The sequence below is a fragment of the Pithys albifrons genome, chromosome 2 (genome assembly GCF_047495875.1).
Source record: "Pithys albifrons albifrons isolate INPA30051 chromosome 2, PitAlb_v1, whole genome shotgun sequence".
Classification (NCBI taxonomy): domain Eukaryota; kingdom Metazoa; phylum Chordata; class Aves; order Passeriformes; family Thamnophilidae; genus Pithys; species Pithys albifrons.
This window is the reverse complement of record NC_092459.1, coordinates 63,546,255-63,571,104: the sequence shown is the minus strand read 5'-3', so window position 1 is coordinate 63,571,104 and position 24,850 is coordinate 63,546,255. Positions and strand designations below refer to the sequence as shown.

Below are 24,850 nucleotides of genomic sequence, written 5' to 3'. Positions count from 1 at the left end.
GGCGCCTCCGCCTCCCCGACACCACGCCAGCAGCCCCTCGCCGGCACCGCGTCCCTCGGGCGCGGGCGGCAGGTGCCGCCGCTGCCACTGCGCGCCATGGCCGTCTCGTACCTGCTGGGCAACGGGTCCGCGCCGCTGCTTGCCGGCGCCCTGGAGGTCCCGTTCGCCGCCAACGCCTCCGCCTGCCGGCCCCCCGGGCCGCCCTGTACGGCCGCACCGCCGGGCGCATGGGGCAACACCTCGGCGGCGGCGTTCGGTTGGAACCGCTCCGAGCCCTGCGGCGGCGGCAATGGCAGCGCGGGCGGCGGCGGGCCCTGCGCGCCCGCGGGCGGCGGCCCCTCCGTGTTCACGGCCATCGCCATCATGGCCCTCTACTCCGTGGTCTGCGTCGTGGGGCTCTTCGGCAACTTCTTGGTCATGTATGTCATCATCAGGTGAGTGTAGCCCTGCCCCGCCCCACAGCTCGCGGCCGCTGCCGTCGGGCCGGGACCCTGCCGCAGGGAGCCAGATTGCGTTCCGGCGGGGGATGCTGCGGTCCCCCTCCGGCAGGCAGCGCGTAAAGGACCGCACTGGGGCGTGCGGAGGCTCACCTGCCCCTCTCGGGGAAGGAGGCTTTTGATAAAGAGCCGGAGTGCGCGATCGGAGAAGAGAAACTTGTGGGGCCGTGAGGGACGGCCGGGCTGTCAGAAACCGCTGTGGGTCTGGGATGTCCTATGGACCCTGCGTGCTGCACTACTTTTGCGAGCTGTTTCGGCCAACGAGGCCTGAGTCCCGCACCTGTCCGCTGAGGAGGGAGGATTTGGAGGGACTATAGCCACTGCCTGTATGCGACACGGCTACAAGGTGGCACCGCCGCCACGCATCCACGCGCCTTTCCACCCACCTCTCCCAAATGCCCCAAATGCCCGAGAAAAATGTGCACCGCGGCTAATCGCATCTCTGTGACCGTGTTTAGAGATGCCCGTGCATTTCTCTGCCCATGTTTGGAGATCCTTTGTCTCATGCATACGGATATACCTTTATATGTGTACATACACATCCGTGGGTATACACGTGTATAAGTACGTATGACATGATCGCGTAATCCCGGCGTGCCGGCTGTGCTGCGGCACTTCTCAACTTTCTCTCCCGCAAGCCTTCCCGGGCTGTTACAGATCAGATCACGCGTGATAAATCCATTGCCCGTAATTCGGTGGAAAACGGGTGAAGGGGAGATTAAATGGGTTCTTTTGCCGGTCTGTTAGCGGAGTGGGGCGGGTGGCTTCCGTGGGGGAACACTGCCACCTCCCGGGAGCGACAACGCGGGAGCGGGGTGGCGGGGAGCGACAGGACTGAGCTGCTCTCCCTTCTTGCCTGCTCGCCAATTCCAAACCAAGCCTCCGCTGAGCCCTGGAAAGCGCAGCGGACTCTTCTAAGCGAGGGAGGTTGGGGTGGCTCAGGGGCGCGCTCCCTTCCTGTCGAGGCAGCCCCAGGACTTTCACTTTCCCCAGGTCTAGAGCGCCCTTTCTCCCGATGAACGCTACCTTCTCCGAGGAGCCGGGTCCGCAGCCGTCGGGCATTAGATGGCGTGACAACGGGAACAGAGGTTGTCTCTCGGAATCACTTTTAGACCAGTGGCACTGGGTGGCTTTGTGGTGCGTGGGTGCGGCGCTGGCAGTGCCAGCTGTAAAAAGCCGGGGGTAAGGGCAGCGCCCAAGGTTGAGTGCTGTAGCAGGGTGGAGTGTGGTTCCTTTGTCATGTGTTGGAAATGTCACTACAAAGCCTGTGCATTCTTAGACCTGGTGGGAACACAAGTAATATCCATCAGTGATTCAGATAAGCAGTTCAAAAACCTTGTAGTTTTAACTAGGGGCTGCACATGCAGAGCTGGGGAGGTTCTCTTCTGTCCTGCGGTTTTGGTTAGTCTGAGATTCAGGCTATCCATGTGAAGATAGAGCTGCCAAAAAGCTTCTGAACCAGGGGCATGATTGCAATCATTGGAGCAGTGTTGAATGCATTCCTCTGGGAGAAAAAGCAGATGCACAGTGTAACAGAGCCAGGACAGCTGTCAGCAGAGAAATATGCCACAGGTTGTCCCTGGAATTACGTATTTATTATACTGGGCAAAGCCCGTAATAGGTTCATATTTCTTACAGTAATTAATTGAATTACACTTGCACCACAAAGCCAAATCGAATGAGGCACTTGTATTTAGATTTCTATCTAAAGAGAGCATCTTTCCCTGAGATGAGAGCTTAAAAACAAAATCCAGAAGCAATGGGAGAAAGCAAAAATATATTTTTGTTTTATAGAGAAAAACACAAATTAAATAGCTTGTCCGAAACCATACAGGAATTCCATGGCAAAAGCAGAGCCCAGATCTCCTTTGTAAGGACAGCTTTTGCTATGACAGAATTCCTTCCCAATTAATATCACGCAGCTGTTTAGCAGTTTGGGATGAAAAAGAGTTTACATGTTAATGGTTGAATAGTTTCTGTGGTTTAAGCAACATAAAAATATATTTCCTTTCTGTGCTTCTCTGTATGTATAGTATATCTGGACAGCAATAGGGAACTTAGACATTTATTTCCTTTTGCAAGCTATACCAACATGAGTGTTTCAAATCATACAATATGTATATATGAAATGGTGACCATATGTGCTCACATTCTTGCACCATTGCATCCAACTACCCTAAGAAGGCCAGTGTTTCACTGGATTGAATTTGGTATCACATAAAACTCTCCTTCTTTATCTACCTTTCCTACCATGCCTGCCCACCATGCCTTTCCCACCATGTCTACCTTTCCCACCATGTCTTCCCACCTCAGGAAGAGCTAAACATTGAACTTCATATTAACTTTGAGAAGAATTGAGAGTACTGAAAATTATAATATTTAAGTGGTATTGGTACCTGGTTTTCTTGAAAACATTAGGAGTTGGAAGGCAGGTACTTAGACATTTGAAACTCTGTCCTACTCACCTTTCAGAGTCCAGCCCCAGTGAAAGCAACAATGACTTCATATTCAGTGTGCTACATGCTAATATCTCAGGCTTGGTTTCTTTAGAAATATTTTTAAATAATTACATTATTCTTATAAACATTATTATTATTATTCAGACTTTTCTGCACAAAACCAATCCAAGAATTTGAAGCCAAAGCTATGCAAGTGATGGCCTGATGGGGAACTATGACTATCACTCCACAAATGCCCCCCTCTTATTCCTGCTGCAGCAATCAGAGGTCAGAAAGCAGACTTGCCCAAGAAGGAGTTAGAAATGTACTCTGGTTATTGATATGAAAATAAGGCTCTTCATGCAAAGCAGGTCCATGGATTTCTAATTTATACACATTACTCTATAAGTAATGAATTCTCATCCACCTTCCTCATTCTCCCAGATGGTTCCTGTTCAGCTGAATGCTTTCGTCCTTGAATTAATATTTACATGTTTTTTATGTCGTGTATGAAGCCAAGCCTCATGTTACTAACACTGAGCTGTTTCCTTTGTCAAGGACCAAAAAATGCCTTTGAGTAATAGCAGTAATAGTTTAGTAGGTTTTACTGCCAGCAATGAATTTCCTGTAATCTGAAAAATCTGTAGATAATTTTTATTATCTATTTTCCTTATGTGCTTTGTGTGAGTGTAAATTACTAATATGGATACAATGTTGTTGTCCTACATCAACAGCAAATGCCACTTCTAGCTGCTGCAGAATACAACAAGACAGTGTACAATTAGTACCATATGGCATTGCATTAATTTGCACAGTAATCTATAGGCTTTTCCAGCTTTCTCATCAAGTCAGTGGGATATTAATCACACAATTAGGGTGGAGAGAAGAATATGCTCTGTGATTAAGGCAATATGCTAGAAAGCTGTAACAGATCCTAGATGACAATCTTGAGCATTGCAGGTCTGGAAGAAAGGAATAGCTCACAGAAGTCCCAGTACTCTATGATGCCAAATGCCCTGAAAGGACTGTGATTCCACCAACAGCCGCTGAAGCCACTCAAGTTCAGAGTGATTCCTTATTTGGTTTGCTATTAATTTTGTCACATATCATATACAAAGGGGTCTCAGGTTCTCTGTGATCCTTTGCAGAGGAAGGAAATACCTTGTTTCATTAGAGTAAATGATTACACTGCTTTAAAAAAAACAAACAAACAAAACCAAACAAAAACACAGAAGCCTCTTAATGGTGTTAAAAAAAAAGAGTGGTAACTGAAGCCTCATTTATTTTGGAGAGATTGTGCAGCACTGAAAGCTCTGGTTACTTCAGCTCAGTTCACACTTCAGAAAAATTATTTTACTAAGTAGAACAGAATTTAGATTGAAATTTCAATTATAGAAAGAATTTATATCATCAGAGGAAGAAATATTTTCATACATGCACAGAAGTGGAGACTCTATTTAGAGAAAAAAAACTGAAAATGATCACAAACTTGAAAGTGGCTTAAGCAAAGCAAATTATTCTAAAAAATAGGCGTTCTTCTTGGCAAGGTTACATAGTATTACAGATGTAGTATATAAGACCTATGACATCTTTTATATGTAGCAGCACAGGACAGGGAACTTAGAAACCAATAAATGCATCAAATCACTTTTTTTTTCCTGTCCACAGATGCATTAACTTCTCTGCATTTCAGTGGCATTGCTTGTGCGAGTGAGTTTCCTGCCTGTTTCACTGACTATATAGAAAAGGTTTCACCCCAGTGCTCAGAGCTGTTCACTAAAGCCACGGCAGCCTTATCCAGTCATGTCAGCTATGAACTTGCACAGCTCACAGCACTTGCCTGAGAAGGTATGGGGATAGAACTAAAGGAGTCAGATTGGGCAGAAACAACACAGGAACTGAATCCAATCAGCAGCATAGCAAGAGAGTGACCCTCAGCATCCTTCCCTACAGAAAGGCAGGTGTCCCTGTTTGCACACTGTTTGTGACAGAGTTTATCAACCATTGCTAGTGGGTAAATGTTTGACTAGCAAGCAGCTCCCCTCCCTCCACCAAGATCAAGGTAAGAACACAGATAAAACGGAATATGTACCCTTGTATTTTTTTTCTTTATATTTTTTTTAATTACATTGTTACAGGCACACTGAAAATTTGACCAAAAATTCATTAGACTGAAACCTAATAACCCCCATCTCACTGGAGGGAGCAGAGGTGCCTGAGGGATGAGTGAGAGCTTTGCAGCCACATGTTCATCTCCAGGCCTGGTCCCAGTGAGCTCTTGCAGCAGAACAGCACGCTGGGCCCAGATAGAAAGACCTGGTTCTGCAAGCAGCTACCACTGGGCAACAACCCTTATGACTCAATTTCTTTTGAAAAAGCTGTTTGATCCCACTGTGCTTTTCCTGGAGTATCATTAGAAAATATTGTAAGCACATATTGTTTATATTACATAATTTTTAGCAAGTTAGTGACTAACAAGCTAGTTAGCAAACATAATCCCAAAATACTGCTTTATTTCATTTTATTTTACATGAAGCACAGCTTTTGCTGAACGCCGTGATAAGCTTTTATAACTTTTCTTGATCAAAAGGTGGCCTGTTTTCAAAAATCTCAAACAGAACATGATTCATGCCCAAGTGTCTCAGAATCATCATTTAGCTTTCTATTATCTTTTCCATAGCCAGCAGCTGGTGTTTAGTCAAAGTGTGGAAGAAATAGGGGCAACACTGTGAATGTCCTCTTAACAGTCTGTTACATTGCAGAAAGACTTTCTGAGCTGGAATTTGCATCAGCATTTATTCAGTAGCTTTTTGTGGATATTTCTAACATACAGCAGTCCAAAAAATTGGAATCAAAACTAAGGTTGGAAATAAAAGTTTAGAAAGATTACCACTTCTAAACAAAGCTGCTTTGAAACAAACATTTGAAGCATTTTTAAAGATTCTAAATTGGTTATTTTTAAGCTTAGGTGTTCTGAGAGGGATATTGTAGAGATCTTCATTAACAGATACTTTAAAAAAATATTTATTTTCATGATGATTCCAAGTAAAAACAAGTTTTCAATACCTGGTTATTCTCTTCAAAATACAAATCCAGTTATTGTAACTGTAATTTAAAACAAAATCCAAAAGCAACTTTTTTCTGAATTGCTATGGTTAGGCTGATCTCAAATTAAGTTCTTTTTTATGATCATATGTACCTTTTATGGTTTATACCATGAAGTTTGGGTTTATGGTATTGAAAGGGGGAATATCATAATTATTTTTCAAAGCCCACTGCTCCCTTTTGGGCTTTTAATGGTGTTCACTAGCAAAGAGTTCCTCAGCTTAGCTCAGCTGTGATAAGAAGCATTCTCATTCATCTGTTTAATGTTAACACTTCTAAATTTTATTTGCATTTCCTTTTGAATTTACATGATGAAAAAAGATAGAGATGACATGCCACAGCTAGTCAAATAACTGTGAAAGACATTAAATGGATTTTTTTCTACCTTTACTGAGAAGTGTTCAATTATCAGCTATAAGATCTTGGACCTCAGATCAGCCTCCACCATTGCCTTCTTTTCCCTTTTCCCCATTCACAGGGAGGCCTTCCTCTGCATTTATTCTCTCCCTAATCCCTTTGTCTCACTTCTGTAACTCCTTTCCAGATCACACTCAACTGCTTCACTAGAAGATCCCAATCTCTCCTATGCAAGAGACCATACCTTGTATACTTAGTATTACTTTGGTCTGTACGGTCTGTGTATGGTCTTGCCTCAAGCCCCATGCAACTTCCTTGATACTCTCTGACTTGGGGGGGAGGGGGTTACACTGCTGTTCCCTCTCACACCTTTGAGGATCTCAAATTTGCTAGCAGTAAAACTGTCTTCAAAGGCTTCCCTGCAGAGCAGGAGATGTTTCATGTACAGTCCTTTTCTCAGGTGATCGGTCTACAAATCAGGAGGAGGGTACCAGCACCTGGAAACCAGATGAAATAGCTCTTAATTTGTCCCCTCTGGGAAAATGTCACCACAGTTATCATCGATGTAGTCAGTGGTTTTACTCTCAATCATACTTCCCTGAAAGCATAGGGGAGAAAGTTAAAGTGGAGATACTGACAGTTTTCCTTTACAGGTCTTCCTAGCAAAGCAAAAACTTCAGCAATAAGCACCTGCTGCTGAATAATGACAATATATTGAAGCACCTTTTTAGCACCATTGATTTATTTCAGAGAGATGAGTTACACAATAACCATGAAAGCAGCGACCTTTATTGGAGCCCCATATATGCCTCAGCACCAGGCAAACAGACTCAGATAAAAGTGGTTTAACAAACAGGCCAGATTAAGTTCTGAAATAACTGGTAAGTAATTTTCCCCCCATTTAACTAGGCTGGAAGGGAAATAAGTGTACCAGCAGATGACTGTTTGGGCACTGGAGCGTACATATTACTGTCATTTGGTTTTTATCATTAAGTAGCTTTTTATGATGTCTGGGAAAACGAAAGGAAATTAGGGTAATAGGAATTATGAGACACTGCAACATCTTAAATATTTGCTTGGCAAGTGATATATCTATAAAAACCTGTTCTTGATTGTTTCTCCTCCCCATTTTGGGAAAAAGAAAAAATGCATCACATCAGCTTTATTTTGTATGGATTTCTGCCAGGATATTTTGCACATAAATGTAATTTAAGAAGGCATGAAAAAAAGAAGAGAGAAATATTAATTCCCTGTTATGACTACTGTGGAGTTTGTGTGTTCTGTCTGAAGTAATCTCCTTGCTTGTTAATCCTTTCAGTCACACATCAGGGCAAAAGACCAGCCTTCCTCCTGAAAATAGCTATCTTTCCCAAAAGAAAATCTTGTTTTCTCTGAGTAGGGAACTAAACTCACTGGCTCAAACTAAGTAGCAGAAAGAGGATCTCTGTATAATGCCTCTCAGTAGCGGAGGGGTGGGGAGGGGAAGGAAGACAAAAAGACAGCATCAAGCCACTTTTAGTCCAAAGGAAAACAGGAAGACTCAGGTGCCCTCACAACTCTCTTGGAGCCACATCATTCACAGGAAGACTGGCACTGGAGTCTAAAGTTGACTCTACCTAAAGGGCTACCCAAAGCTGAGGTCTTGGAGAAGTTGCTGATGGACTGAATAGAGGAGAAATGGCCCTGAGCTGGTGCTGCTCCCCAAGAAGCAATGTGCTCTTCTTACTTCTGCGTCCTGTAAGCAAATACTGCTTCATCTGCAAACACCTTGGTGCTGTCCCAGTGGGAGGAAAGGACAAGATGGGAGGTCAAAGATGCTAGCAAGATAACTTGAGGTGGCATTGGTGATATTCTGGCTGAATTTCATTTGTGTTATGGAAGAGAATGAAGTGACAAGGAATTTGGCAGCGAGAAAACAAATTATTAGGGAGAAAAGAGGTAGTTGCCCTGTGTTCAGATCCACATTCATGACAAACATGCAAACTCCACAAAATGGGCATCCCCTTGCCAGTGAGTGAAGAGGGGAGGAGAAGGCTGCTCCAGCATAATGGTTGTGAAATATGACCAAGTATGTCATATAACTAAGCCCTTTGATTTTAGATCTACTGCACTCCTGTACTGCATCATGCCTTGACACCTGAAGTGATGCCTCATATTCATATGTCTTTCATCTCTAATTATCAGAGATCACAGCAGTGACCAGGTAGTGCTGACACTGGTAGATGGATGTAAGACTTTAACAGAAGGGAAGAAGCACTGTATCTGTCTTTCTTAAAGGCAGTGAAAGCTTCGTCACTTCCCCATTTCAGCTTTTACCCCCCGTCTTGGGATCAGTGGAGGAAGTAAATGAGTGTGATGAAAATTGCGCAATTTCATTGCGACCAAGCATGAACACCTTCTGCTCTTATGTTGTAGCTGTTTGAGAGAGTTTTTTCCAATTTGTTGTTGGTTTAGTTTAATTCAGGTCTAATTATTTTTCAATTACAGCCTTGTATATGATCTGTTCAGAAGAATATAAATCAAAAGGGTGAATGGTTTGTTAACCACAGGATGGCATCTCCAGTCTGGGTGCCTTACTGCCTAATAACCTGTAAGGGTTGTGCACAAATTTATGGAGCTTGTACCCAGAACTGGAATTTAATGGCTTAAGGCATAAGCATTCTGAAGTCCCCATGAATAGAAAAATCAAAGACTATAAGTTTTCAAGCTGATTAAATCATGTGCTCCCAGACAGGAAGGTTAGACATTTTCAGAACATATATGACTTTAAAACTTTGAGAGGTTACAGTCTACCATGGCACATATCATAACTATGGCTGAGATACAGTATATGTCTTTATAGAGACCCATTACCATGTGAAGAAAGACAAAGGACAATAAGATAGGACGGCCATCAGTCAAGTCCATCATTTGAGACCTTTTAGCTAAAAGATACATTCCAGAATATGTCCTATCTGAGAGACTTACTTTCAGTGTCAAATATACTAGTTGGATTGGCAGACTGTAAAATTTTGAGGGTTTTTCTGGACCATCCTGAGTGTAACATAACCTTTTTCAAAGCTTTAAGGGCTCAACAAAAATTGAAAGTACCAGATATCTCAGGAAAACACACCAAAAAATCCCTCTTTTGTACTGTTTTTGAGTTACCTATACAAGATGCACCACAACAGCCATAGGGAAAAAAATCATTCAAATTAGTTCAACTATGCATACTTCACAGGTTTTAGTTTTCCCACCCAAAATGACCTCACTAACCCAATGTATGCACATAATAATTCTTCATTTGTTTAACAAGACATTTATGCAAGAAGAACATGAATTTGAAACACTAGCCTAATCTCCTCCAGCATCAGCAAGAGTTATGTCAGGTTGTATACAAGACTCAACTGCTGGCTGTTGTTTCTTTCAGTGGCCAAACCATTTTCAAGAAAGACTACTTTCTGCAGTGAACCTCCTGTGATTAAGCCAGTTTTTCATATATTTTGTGCTGAACTTGAACACAGATCTTGTAGTAGTCTTTGTCTCCAAATTAGCATTTTGTATGCAAAGCCTTGCATGCCTTTGTGTTGCTGAAAGTAATTACCCGTCTGTCATTGACCAGCCCATTTCCTAAGTGAAAATACTGTTTTTGCTTTTCTCCTCATTGATGTTATTCAGATAGGAATTTTTTCAAATTAATTTGAAATGGTATGTATTACTGTATTCATTGAGCTAAAAGCAGACCATCTCTCTAGCTTCTTTGCACCAGCCCTGTGGTACAAGTTTACTGTAAGGCTGATCTGGTCCAGAAGGACCAAAGGGTCTGGAGGATCATATATCTCAACAATCCACATGGATATTAACCTCTTGACTAAGGAGCAGGACATGACTCTGATAGTAGGATACGAATTCTGTCTATTAGGCTTAGATGGGATGCAAGCTAAAAATATCATTAAATTTTAAGAAAATATGTGGCCTTCATTTTCTTTGTTCTTTACTCTTGAGTCACAGAAACCTAAAAGAAGTGACTCTTCAGAAAATTTTTGAAGGTGGTAAGGTGGAGACTAAACTATTGGAATGGACAGGTCAGAAACAGAGCTGTGACATGTATCCTGCAGAGTCACAAGTGTGCTCACATCTCCCTTGTTGCATGACTGACAGGTGAAAGCAAAGGTGCTTGTGGCTGCTGTTCAAGGTGCTGTTACACCTTGTGCAGTGGAGAAGGGGGTCTCTTTAAGGTTAGTTTGGTGAACCTTTTATTTGGTTTGTGAAGTGTAAGTGGCCCATGGGCAGATAGTTGAAGAGTCCATTTCAAGACTTTCTATTAATCCTTGAATTCTAGGCACTTGGTGACTATTTGAGCAGGATTCTCATTCTTTTCTCTATTGCTTTTTCTTATTCTAAGCACATCCCAGTTCAGTGGACCTCTGTAGCTTAGATCTTCAAGCTTGAAGTGTATTTTAACGCTTTGTTGGACTGAAGATAAATAAAGGCGAGGCTGAGTTTTCTCTAAAAAATTAGACAGAGATAAAATGTATTCTTACTTTAGTAAATCCGATCTATCATCTACTATTGCCAACAAAACAACGTTTCATAAACATAGATAATTTATGACACAGAATCGCACTGAGGAGTTAGAAAGAGCATACTAGTGGGTGTAAGTATTATAATGGGCATAATTAATTTGGATATGTATCAAGAGCGGTATTGTGCTAAATTATGCTAAAAATTTGAATCATCACACTCTATTACTCTTTTCATTACAGAGTTGTAAAATAAAAGTAATGTCACCCAAAGCCAGCTTCTGTCTTCACTTGCAATCTTGTCCATTGTAATGCAAAATTTAATATATTTAGTCTTTTAGATGCCGACATTTCAGTGTAATCCAAATACCAGTATCCAGATTTTCCTGGCTTTACATTTAAGATACTTTTTTAATACACCTGTTAATTTTTAGATTTTCTAGTGGCTTTGAATGGAAGTCTTTTGAAAGCAGTAACTGTTAAAATATTGCATTTATAGACTCAATACTTTGGGTATTTTGAAATCCCTCTGAAGTATAGAAATCTTATCACATATACATCTGTATCTGGATAATGGAAATATTTTTGCTGCTTGTTTAAATAGGTAGACTGATAGTTTAGCAAAAGATATAATAACTGGCAAGATCAAGACCGTTTTGATGAACTGTTATTTTTCATGCTGTTAAAATTACATTTAATCTATTGCTTCAGTATTTTTTTGTTCATACCAAAAGCAATCCTGGGGACACTGATAATCTACTTATTTGGAAAAATACATGTTTTACAAAATGTACCTTTCAGAAATAAGCCCCTTTTAAAATCTTGAAATATTCAATACAGAGAAATGCCCAAGTCCTATAGAATTCACTGAAAAGAATATTGTAAGTTTCAGTAAGCTTTTGTTGATTAGGCAATTGCGGAGGTAAATACTTTCTATCGCCAAAAAAATTCTGATTCTGTTCATTGTAAGAACAGCATGATTAGAAGTACAAAGATTGCAGAGTACATCAAGCAACACCCTTCATTACGTCTATAGAAGCCAATAAACAAAGTAAGTCCAAGAACTTTTAAAGTTAAATTCTGAATGAAAAGATAGCAAAACTGAAAAATGTGTAGTATTTAAGTGGGATAAGGCCCATTCCCAGTGAAGAAATATTATTCTATTTATTCAGACCTTTTTCTGTCCATCCTCTGGCATGCTAACGTGAGAGCCACTTACATGTTTGTTGATGTATTTATTTTTTTGCTGTGTCAGTCATTTCATTTAAGTCATTAGAATGGCTTTAATTATGGATAAAAACCCCACTGTCATTATCACCTGATGATGCTCTCTCCAGACAAAACTGTGCCAGGATCATGTGTGATGGCAGCAGCACTGAGCAGTGTTCCCAGATGTGCTTTAATCTCCAGCCACAAAGATAAGGCAATTATCTAAGAACATCTCAGCAGGGATCAGCAGCCTGGGTGCAGGCACAGAATGCTCATTGCCTTTCCCTGTTTTTGCAGACCTGAAAGCCACTGCCCCTCTGCTGCTGTTCCTGCCTGAGCAGATCAGACAGGAGCAAGGAGGATATATCTGCTCAGAACACAATCAAACCTCCAGGTTAGCTCTATGGACACACCTTTAGCTACTTCTGGATATGTTGTCAGACCTATGGAAAAGGCATTCATTTTGATAAACCACAGGGCTTAGCACAACCTTTACATTCTGGGTAATAGTAAAAGCAATATAAAACTATTGCTGTTTTCCTTCTCCTCTGCAAGATTCTCCAGTAAATTGCCCAGGAAATATTTTCTCCTCCCTCCAAAGAGTTTTTAGAGCTGCAGCTTATTGTGTACCTCTCTCACACTGCCATCCTGCGCATTTTCCTGTAATTTTTTTCCAATTTCCAGGACAGAGAGTGGCTGATGCTTGCAACAACTACCTCCTTCTGTGTTAGTGTTACAAGCTTGTTAGATAAATGGAGTAAGAAAAAATTTTAGGAGACTTTCAAAATATGGGTTTTATTTAAAACTTGGAAGTACCATACTAAGATCATACTTTCTCAAGACAGCAGGCAAGAAACAGCTTGTATCTACTTGAAAATATGTTTTTAAAAACCTCCCTAAATTGAAATTAGAGGTTCTAGTGGCTCCTTGTACACCGTGCTAGAAAATGAGAGACCAAATCCAGCATCAGTGCTTTCAGATGTTCATCGCAACAGCTATCTAGGTCCATTCAGCATGAAGTCTGCATTTCTGCAAACCCTACCCAAAAAAAAATCCAAATGTGTGTTTTCTACACCACATCAGTTGGGGTATTTTTTGCAAATGACTCGTGTTCAGAAGAGATCTAACTCAGAGAGGTAAAAAAGACTTTAAACTTTGTGTTCCCTAGCAGGTCCCCCGACAGATCTTTTCAAATGGTCTATTCTCTTGAAAATCACTCTATGAATTTTCAAATGTTTGATCAAAACCCTTGCTTGTTAGTTTTGCAGAAACAGAAGGAAGTTTTATCAAAAAGTCAAAAGAGCAAGCCATTTGACCCCACGAAAGCCAGGCAGCCACAGTGCCCAGCAACCTTGACAGCAAGCAGGGCAGCAAGGCCAGGAACATTACTTAAATGTATCAGTGCAGATCTATATCATCCACATAAAAAGGGGGTCTAAAGTGCTTCTCAACTGACACAATGGCCTTGCAACAGTGAAAGGTTCTTCAAAAATTTGATGAAACTAAGGTGGAATCAGGACTTTAGTAATACGAATACAAATTAAAATACTCTTCTGTCTCGGCTGTGATTGAAGTGATATATTCAAAATTCAGGAAATGGGGTTTGGGTGTTAAAACTCAGGGAGAAGAGGGTGTGATGAAGGTTGAAGACCCTCCTGCCAAAATAGTCACTGTGGAGCACAGTAAGCATTACTATCTCAAACAGCAGGGCTGCAGCATCTACCCATCATGGTGGTTCTACGATACATTCATATGGTTGATAACATCTGTTTTCATGTTTTCTTGAAGGAACATCTGTCTAACTTATATTGGGCATTGAGATTAGTAAGTCAATGAAGTAACCATCATTACAAATTATTTTAGAATTCTGTAGTTACAAACAAATGAGGAAGTCTAAAAGTCTGATTTTTTAGACAAGGTGGATTTGATGATTATGGTAATCTCTTAGGTACTTATTCCTTAAGGAATTACATCATTACTACTCCACAACCTACAAATGAATTCTCTTTCTCTACAGACCCATGGTTACAATATTTGGCATGATATCAGCAGGTACAGAAAATGTATCCATGTAGTTCAGTGTCTGATACATAAAAATACAATTTTTTTCAGCTTCTCAATTCTTTAGCATCTATAATAGTGTTTCTTTTATGTGTATCCTTTCCTTCTGTACAAGTTAAATTAATCTTTTCTTTCATAGATCCTTTAGCTAATGTCTCACTGAACTGCTGACTTTATGTAGGTAAACCATAGCAAGGTCATTTGGTTAAAAGTAGCAAATATGATTTTTGACAGTATCCAGTACATTATTTTACAGAAGTTTTTTATAGGTGATGCACTGGACTCAATTCTATTTACCATTGTTCGGTGTGGTCATTCATGCTTTGCTGATTTTTTTTCTAGGTATACAAAAATGAAGACTGCCACCAACATCTATATTTTCAATCTTGCATTGGCAGATGCTCTAGCTACAAGTACTCTGCCATTCCAGAGTGTGAATTACTTGATGGGAACATGGCCATTTGGTACCATCCTCTGTAAGATCGTCATATCCATAGACTACTACAATATGTTCACCAGTATCTTTACACTCTGCACCATGAGTGTGGATCGCTATGTAGCTGTTTGCCACCCAGTTAAGGCCCTTGATTTCCGTACCCCCAGAAATGCCAAAATCGTCAATGTCTGCAACTGGATTCTTTCTTCTGCCATTGGCCTGCCAGTTATGTTCATGGCAACTACTAAATACAGGCATGGTAAGTCTGGCTTTCATTCTTAAATTGAGTATTTCAACATTTAAAGCCCTTTCTGCATTGTTTCACTTTAGTGTAGAGACATTGAATTAGCTTCTGCCCTCCAATCTCTATGAAGCAGGTATCTGTACAAATGGGCCCCTTCAACAATTTTCCATCTGGCTATAGTTTGTTGGACAAGCAGTACATGTGATCTGTCCTTTACAAGAGGCAGTTCCAGCTCCTTCTGTGAGTGCATGCAAGTCTTTCTGCCCCACATGGTTACCATAGTGCTTGGAAAAGCATCCGTGCTTGCCTTCCACTGTGGGGCAATTACACACTGTTCTACAGCACAGGAGCCTGCACTTTATCCAAGATAATCCCACTGAGTCTGACAGTCACAGATATGTTGCACTTAGTCTGGCAGGACATGATACAGAGCAGAAAGCACGTTCTGGATCACTGGTGTTCAAAGACCTTCCATGAAGGGACAGTGACAGCATGTCAACATGAATCCAAACCTTCCATGGTGCATAGTTACCAAGTGACATATCCTTTTCTTCCCCATTGCCCTGAAATGCCCAAACTCTCAGCATAATGGTGGCTAAGCCATCTTTTCACCAGGCTTTGAAAGTGAAAATTAGTCCAAGTTTAAGCACTTATGGCAATTCAACTCTTTCTCTTTTCCAATAGTCACTCAATTCCAAGCAATAAGATGCAAAAGAGATCGTGTTCATTTGAGTTTTTTACCTAACTCATACTTCATACATGTTTTGCAGCACTCTGTCCTATCAATGTTTGTGCAAATGACAGTTCACAGATTGCTTCATTTTATGTGTTTACTTAGTAAATCTTCATGTATTTGCCTATGACATTTAATTTTAAAAAAATTTTAAAGAAAGCAAATTAAAAACTGACCCACTTGTTCTTCTCTGATGTTTTCCATTTTCCCCAGGCTCGATTGACTGCACACTTGCATTCTCCCACCCTGCATGGTACTGGGAAAACCTCCTGAAAATCTGTGTGTTTATCTTTGCCTTCATCATGCCAGTCCTGATCATTACCGTGTGTTATGGGCTGATGATTTTACGTCTGAAGAGTGTTCGCATGTTATCCGGCTCCAAAGAGAAGGATAGGAACCTGCGGAGAATCACAAGGATGGTTCTTGTAGTGGTGGCAGTGTTTATTGTCTGCTGGACTCCCATCCACATTTATGTCATCATTAAAGCCCTGGTCAACATCCCAGAAACTACTTTCCAGACTGTCTCCTGGCACTTCTGTATTGCTTTAGGTTATACAAATAGCTGCCTTAATCCCGTCCTTTATGCATTTCTAGATGAGAATTTCAAAAGATGTTTCAGAGAGTTCTGCATCCCCACTTCCTCTACCATTGAGCAGCAAAATTCCACCCGAGTCCGACAAAACACTCGTGACCATGCTTCCACTGCCAACACTGTGGATAGGACTAACCATCAGGTATGACTAGCAGTGGAGATGTCATCTCTGGATCCAGGCCACCTGCGTGGAGATGACATGTATTCTGAAGTTACCATTTACACTGATTTGTAGCTATTTGAAGGTCTGAACACCTTCAAGGTTGTATTTGAAACTGGTGTATGCATACACACAGACCCCAGTCCTGCATGGTGCTGGTTGTTCTCTGCCTTGCTTGATGCTCAGAAGTCAAGGCTTTTCAAGGGTACCTTGCATGACCAGGTCCAACATGTATGCATGTACAAAGCACACAAAACAGCATTTCATTTGCAGGATGTTTACAACAGGTTTAGAACTGGTTGAAGATTAATCATAGATTTCTCTGTTCATACTCCTTGTCTGCTAGTGGAGACAGGAGTGGGACAGAATACAGATCTTTCCTCCCATTGCAACAGTGAATAAAAAGATTAAAAACTGTGTTTCTTCACTTCTGATTGATGTACAGACAAGGCCTACCTAGCCTTACATGCAAGAAGTAGACAAAGGCTTGTCTTCTTGCAGTTCTTGTGTCAGATAATTAAGTATTGACTAAGGTGGGTTTATATATATATATACATACACACACACACACACAGACACACACACACACGTTAGGGACTATTCTGCCATTTTGCTACTTCAGGTATACTAAGACACCTTTTTCATACAGAAAAAGCCTTGAAGACACAGAGATTTTATGGCATATCAGATACCAAGAGAGATAGATGGGGGTTTTTTATGCAGCCTATCGTTGCTTAGCTTTTGCAAAGAAGCTCTTTTGTACATGTTCAATATTCATGGTCCTGTAATTAGTCCTGAGAATTTTCAATCCCCATTCCTCAGTGAACATCAAGCAAAACATGAAAACATGAAAGAAAATCTTAACATTCATGAAAGTAATTCAAGCATATCACAAGCACTAGAAGAAGTTTGAGTTGCCTCTGTAATTTCTTAAAAAGAACAAAAGGCATAAGCCTGGTTCATTCGTCGCCAAATCACCTTCCATGCACCAGTTTCTCACTGCTGCCACTTTAGCCACAAGCTGGCTGTCTCCTCAAGGTGCAGAACTCAGTGGCTTCTTGTGAAAGCAGCTGCATACCTGCCACTCAGCCACTGCCAGAAAGCCCAAAGCAGAACATTACCATCTTCAAAAAGACTAAAAAGTAATTGCATCAGAAAACAGGAGGGAGCAGTCTAAAGGGAGTAGGGCTAAAGTGAGCATTATTAAGCATCACTAGCTGATATTGTTGTTCACCAGTGTCTGATTCAGAGGTGCCAAACCATGACCTGTGAAATCGGCACCTCCTCAGTCTTACACACACTTTTGTGGTGGAGCAAAACGGCCAAACTTGGCATAGGCGCATATGTATATGTATTTATGTGTATACTTGTAGTATTTACTAGGTGTAGCAAAGTATTAGAGTCATCTGTTAATGATGCATTTGTAACTCAGTAGAGTCAATTTTGTGCATGTGTCTGACAACAGGACTTTATCCCTGTATAATACACTTCCAACTTTTCTGTGGTGCAGTGTGTAGGTACCCATTTTCTACATTAAGGTATGCATCTTTTTATTGCTTTTAGGAGAGCTGTAGACTTCTAAACTTCTACCCATATCAAAGATGAATGTGGTACTGTCCCGAGGCTGAGTGAAATAAAGTCTGTTTCCCTGAGCACTGAGCAAACAGAATAGAAGGTGATGATTCCCACAAAGATCTTTCAATCTACATCAACAAGGGAGATAGCCTGCAGAGGCAGGGATGGACCAAGCAAATGAATTGAGCTTGAGAGAGGCAGTAAGGAGGAAGCTAGTGTCATAGTTGCATTCTTTGTAAATTAGGGTTGGTTTTTTCCATCCAGAAAAGAGTGATGAAAATAGTTAAGAAGAAATAAAGCATATGTAAAGAAAAGGAAAGGAGAAGACACTGAATGGAAAGGGAGAGGTGCAAGGAAGAGTGCTGAGGAGAAAGGGGAATGTCAGGAATGAGGTCCAAGTGAGGCGGTAAGGATGGATGCTGAAGCTAAGAGGCAATCTGCGTGAAACAAAAAGGGTGTATACAGAGCTGTAAGAAATTGACTGCTTTGGTAGCTCTTCCTATCAACTATCAGTTTTCCCCACAACCAGGGAGAAGAAGACAACACTTGAAAGTTCAGGTCCTCAGGTGGGTGAAGGATAGGTCTCTTTGCATGGACAGGTATTTGAAAGAATTTGGAGTGGCCAGTTTCACTTCCTTCACTACCATCCCTGTAGTCTTCGCTTTGGCAGCTGCTGCTGCTGCCTTTGGTTTATTTCTGCCAAATATGCCTACTGCTGATCCAGGCCTTCTCCCTGGAGTACAGCTCAACAGCTGTTTGGTGCAGTCTTTCTCACTTTCCACGTCTATAGAATATATTCACAGCAAGCCATGTTCAAAGCTTAATATTAAAGTTAATTTATCTTTCGTCTCCAGCAAACATTTCTGTAAGAGATACTTTTGTTGTTGCTTTTACCAGAATGACAGACAAGATTGTACAATTGACCTACACTGAAAAGGTTCTCTGGAATAGTACTTAAAAGTGTAACACACAATGTTTTTATATTATTATTTTAAACAGAGAAAGTCCTAGAGTAAATGCAGCTTCTGCTCTCAGAAAAGAAAAAAAGAAAGAAAATATACCCCCAGAGAGACTCATGTTTGCTTAGACAGTGGGATTTTGTAAATTCTATTGACAGGATATTCTTTTCACAGGTAAGTGCCTTCTGTACAAGACAGTCCAGTTTGTATATCTGTATTGATTGAAATATACTGAAAAGCTGTTTCTTGTATAGACAAGGCCTTGGAGAGTATTTGGTATGAATTCTAATTGCAAAGCTGTATAGATAGTACTTGGCACACTTCACATAATTTTCTAGAAACAGATGTTCTACAAGTTGCTTTTTTGCCAAGTGAGAATTCTTTTCTCCTGCTAAGTTAATGAGAACTGCAAGGCTCAATCACATAAGGTCTAACACTCTTAAAACATTTAAAAATAAGCATTGACTGGTGGAAAGAACAACTGACAGAAAACATCATAAATATTCATATTATTCTGAGTGAAGGTACTGGCCTTTGGCCTACTCTGTGGCTCTTTGGCATTGTCAAAAAGGTCTAGATTATGACTTTGATTATTGTTTTATCAGCATTTACAGAAAATGGAAGAGCAAAACAAGTTTAAAATTCCAATAGAAATGCACCATCAAATGCACACAGAAACGAACATCTGATCAGTAACACTGATGGCATGAGCATTTACAGAAATTGGATATGCTGATTGGAGAAACATGGTCCTGAGGGATAAAAGACAGTGTCTAATTAGGCATGCAAAAAACCTGGAAGATTTGTAAGACTGAGGTGTTTCACCTTGGTGGAGGACATTTCCTGTGTTACACTCAACTAATTCCTGCAGTAAAATGAATAGGATACACCTGTGCCAAAGTGAGCTTAAAGGCTTGGCTCACTTTAGTTCAGGGAGACATATGCAATCTTTTAAGAGTATTTGCATGGAGGAGTAATGGAATCCTGAAAAATAATACTCAAAAAGGAAAACTTCTTTCTTTGAACTTTTTTCTGTATGACACAGTACTGCCAGGGAAGGGTAATAAAGGACCAAATACCAGCTTTTGCAAATGGTTGAGGGGTTTTGATGTAATTGACATTAACCTGATTCATATCAAAGACCTTGGCAAGTGTTTTGAAATAGCTTTTACTTCAGATACTGAGAGACTATTTGCATTATATTAACTCTGAGACTAAGGGTTTTTTTAATTTAAAATTAATTGGTAATTATTTTTTTCTAAAAACTATGTTTTTCAAATAAAAAAAAATTTTGGTGATATCAATGTGTTAATAACAACAAATCTGAAATAATTAAGAAATTTGATTTTTAATGATTATAGAAATCTGAGAAATTTAAATTGTTTCCATGAGTTAATTTCTTTGTGACCTGTTTTTACAGTTGCTTTTATAGCAGCTTCACCTGCATGTATCCAAGCAACCGAGTAAATTATGTATAGGCACATCTTCAGGTCTATTTAGTCATCCTATGTAACTATTTTTTGTAATTTTAACTTCTGATGCTTTCTCCTTAATACTGAAGTGTCTAAATGCCCTAATGGAAGCTGCAAATCCTCATCATATACTTAAAATGAGACCTCAGATACGTTCAATAAACAAAGACTCAGCCCTGAAAGCTTTGTCCTTATTGCTTGGATTTGCAGCCACATGTAGAATTAAAAAGGATATTGGATTCAAGAAACACTATTTTAAAGTTGAAATTAGGAAAAATTGAAAGCTGGTTTCACTTTGATTAAATAAATGAAGAAAGTGATTTTCTTACTTTTCAATTTTCCCATTGCTATATGACAGATTGCAAACAAATATGGCTGGTGAGTCCTGTTGCAGAAACATGAAAAAAGCTGGACAGCTTCAGTAACTTCAAACCATGGCAGATTCACATCTTACCTGTATTAATAGAGAATGGCCTTTCTGTGAATTTTTAGAAATGGATGCATCTCCTTTGTAAATTATATTGTATTTCGATAATAATTTTAAAATATTGATTTCGTAAGAAGCTCATTTCTGGCAAGATAGTGACATCTATCAAACACTTGTCTCAGTTCAATAGATCCTTAAAACTGAGCTTTCTTTTGTAACTGATTTGTACTGACAAGGGCTCTTTATGAATCTTCAAACTTCATCTTATTCTGCTGTCAGTGCCATAAACTCTTGATTTGCAGGCTTTCCCACTCAGATTTCAGAAGGTTCTAGTACAGCATTTCTGGACAGCAAAAAGGAGTCCTAGACTTTCAGAAGATGCTGTGCAGTAAGCAGGTTTTCTTGAAAACATCTGTAGTGCTATCGTGCCTGCATGGAAATAGAACCCAACATGGAGACTGTGAATACCCAGGGCTGAGAGTTTGTTGGGTTTGTTTGCTGATGTAAGTCCATCTCATACAGAATTTAAACTAAACTTTAACTGAAAATCCAAAAGCTAGACAGTATCCTGATACAAGCACGGAATGTATCAACTAAAATACTAGCTCCCTGTAACTGCTACAGAAATACGGGGAGGGAGGGAAATTTTTCCATACTCGTGAAATATATAGAGTTCCACTATAGAAAGAGAACAACCATCTTGATATGAAGCATATTCTAATTCAAGTTTTAGACCTACTAATGTTTTTTTTGTCTTTGAGTAGTCCAGACATGAAACCTTTCTGTGATCATTGCCTTTGTTACTTCATGGCAAAGGCATAGGCTTTTTGCTTTCCTCTCTCGGCTGTGTTTAAACTTTATACAGTAGGACAATAGATACAAATGAGAAATATATTCCTCTTAAAAAAAACCTGCACGCAAACTTGTGGGTGGGAAGACAGCAAGAAATTGTTCATTGTATTTGCAATTTCTTTCCTTTCAGTTGGAACTTCAAGAAGCTGAAACTACTCCACTGCCGTGACAGGGTCTCCTGCTGCAAGGCTCTCAGAGCAATTGCACGCCTGTGCCACAGTGTGTCTGGGCAGTATGCTATGGGAACATGTAAGAGATACTCTCCCTCAAAAAATTACCACAGAGGAAAGTGCCTGCTTTTCCAGTCTGTCAGAAATTGCTTCTGCAGCACATCTACATTGCGCATAACAGAAGCATGAAATATAACAGCAAGCAGAGCCAAGAGAGACAGGAGGTTGCCAGGCTCCAGTGTTCAGAGCAGTCGTGTTTACCAAGAATACATATGAGTCTAAAGCAAAGTACTGTACCTGTAGCAATCTGACATACTCTTGATAAGTTACAGTGATGTTAAAAGAGGTTAGAAACAAAAATTCAAAGGCTGGACAACGATAGTTTGAAAAATGAAGGTGAGCTTTTAATGGTGGGAAATTCTGGGATATGAGGTTGTAATACTGTTGGGTACACTCTATTTACTCTTAAAATTTGTAGAAGTGTTTTCTGTGCAGATTATTTGTGTGCTGAAGTCTAACAAGGTTGTCTAGAACAACACATTTGCAGATCAAGAGGTCGTCTCTTATAAGAATTGCATGTTCTGCAATTTTAAAGGGAAAATCTTTCAGTGATCACTTAACAAAACCCCCAAAACTTCAAGCTTCACCTTCTGCTTGTTCCACATGTAAAATAAAGACTTTAAAATTTAAAAAGCTATCATTTTTTCTAAAAGAGATGAGTAAATTAAAGTATTCTATGTTATTGATTGTCAAATGATCCCTAAACCAGCATATATTAGCATAAATTCCTTTGTGACTAGAAATGTAGTTATAAGCCTGTCACAGCTTGCACAGGCTCATGATGTCTTCTCTTTCAAGTCGCTTCTCAAATTTCAGTTGGTCTGTCACTAACATTTTCAATTTCTAAGTTGTCAACAGCCCCTGTATGAAGTGCTTGGAGCAGTTAATGCATTGGACCTTTTAAAGAAACAAAAAGTTACATTTTGCAAGACATCTATTTTTTCTTAACCAAACCTATAATATGTTTGCTTTTCTAATGTAATACAGTCTGCATCTGCATTTTGTATTAGCTGCTAAAACACATTAAGATTTCAGGAGAGAACATTGTACTGCAGTAAATGCCTCATCAGCTGTTTTCTAGTATGAAAAATAGAAATACTCATGTAGATAATTTGTGGTGCAATGATATTTTCTAGACATTGTTTATTACTTGCCTTGTAAATAAATCATCAGTAGTTAACTGGGGGAGAATGTACTTTGATGAATTTTAACTGTATTCTAAAATACAGCTCTATGGAACTGCATTTTTTTTGTCTTTTTATTTCTGCAGCCAAAATGTATTTCTTATTTTCGTTGTTAAAATCTATGTAACAATAAGCTTTTAATGTGAAATTGTTTGTTTATGTCATAGACTGCATAATAAATATTGAAGGCCAAATACTTGCAAGTTGTAAATTAAGGGGGGTTTTTAGTTTTATCACTGTGTTTTAGCTAAATATGTAGTTCATATATTAGAATATAAACTTGATATAAGAGAATTGCCCTAATTTTCTTCCCTCTTTGTTGAAAATTCCACTCTGCTGTCACAGGGATTTAATGTTTAATTTTTAGTTTAGCTGTATTCCCTCATAGTCATCATTAAAGTTTAAACCAGAGTCATCGCCATTCTAAGAGGTTTTGCATCTAATTTTTAAACAGCATAAGACAGGCACTTAGAAGAAATTGACCTATGGTTTTGCACCACACAGCAGTATTATTTAAATAGCAAAACCAATTAAAAATATGCTAGAGATGTATACAGCCTAACAGCATATGACATCATTACTTTCTGGTGGGTTTGGAGTAATCTGACATGCTCACATACAACAACCTCACAAAATTTAAAAATACTGAATTACTATTTGAAAAGTCTTCACTGATAGATAAAAAGCATGTTTAAGTAAACTTAAAATCGTAGATTTGTGATGAGTCAAAAATTCATCAGCTTTCACAGTTTACTCAGTGAATTGAAATTGTTATCTCTTCTCTACTTAGAATGGAATGAAGCACACAGGCAAAATACTGTGATTTGCCAAAAGGCAGCCAAATATTTTTAAAGATGATTTCTGTTTCTGCTGTTCAACAATTAATTGAGCAAGCTGACTCTAAATATTTTTAGCAGTAATGTTGTAGCCTTGGTTTAAGGATGTGAGGAAACAAATTTTATTAGCAGAGCATTAGCAAAAAATAACAAAAATGTCTTGGATTTTTTGGTTTTTTTGTTTTTGTTTTGTTTTGTTTTTCCCAGAAGGCTTCAATGTTCATTGACAGTGCTTTACAGTAAGTAGCATATTATTACATGAATTCTGTATCTGCTTTGTAAACCTTTAATAAAATTGTTGGTTTTGTATATTTGCAACATACTGTATTCAAGTACATGCCAATTAGCATAGGATGCCATATATTAGTAATTTAGCTTTAAAAAATGCCATGTGATTAACCAATACCAACACAACTGACTGTCTTGGAGGTTCTGACTGCATTAAAGAATATGTTTTCATTTTTATTTAAAAAAAGAAGAAATCCCAATAGCTCAGTGATAAAAAAAAAAAAGGTTAAAATATTCTGGGCAATATTTGGGTTTGATCTAAACCATACATGCCCCTCCTGTGCTGAGAACTCCCTGTAGATGTTCAGCTCCTGGAGGTGGCCAGCATGGGATCCTGTCTCTGTTAGCAGAAAGACAGGGTGAGCAGGAGAAAGATTTCTTTTTTCAGCTTCTGGCAGATGGGGCTTTCCAGGCCTATTAAAATAAACAGCCTGAGCACACTCGCAGGCACTGGGGCAAGCTTGCCTGTACTGCTAATCCCAGCAGCAGGGTACAGAGCCTGGCATTATTGCCTGGCTCCCTGCTGACCTGTATGCTCCTAGACAATTTTGGTCACAAAAAGAATTAACTAGCTTAAAGGCAAATTTTGTTTTGTTCCAGTGGGTTTGAGTCCTGACAATGTTACCAGGCACATTTTCTCTATCGTTGCAGAAGTACTTATAACTTATAGAAGACCTTGGTGAGTTTTTCTTT

The 24,850-nt window shown here is 39.7% G+C and overlaps 1 protein-coding gene across 1 annotated transcript; it reads left to right on the top strand.

Annotated features, from left to right (window-relative positions):
- On the top strand, positions 1-24,070 carry OPRM1 (opioid receptor mu 1). Its single transcript, XM_071549290.1, has 4 exons — positions 1-434; positions 14,512-14,864; positions 15,796-16,316; positions 21,750-24,070. The coding sequence occupies exons 1-4, from the start codon at positions 97-99 to the stop codon at positions 21,786-21,788; spliced, it is 1,251 nt and encodes a 416-aa protein (XP_071405391.1). The 5' UTR covers positions 1-96; the 3' UTR covers positions 21,789-24,070.
- The last annotated feature ends 780 nt before the right edge of the window (positions 24,071-24,850 follow it).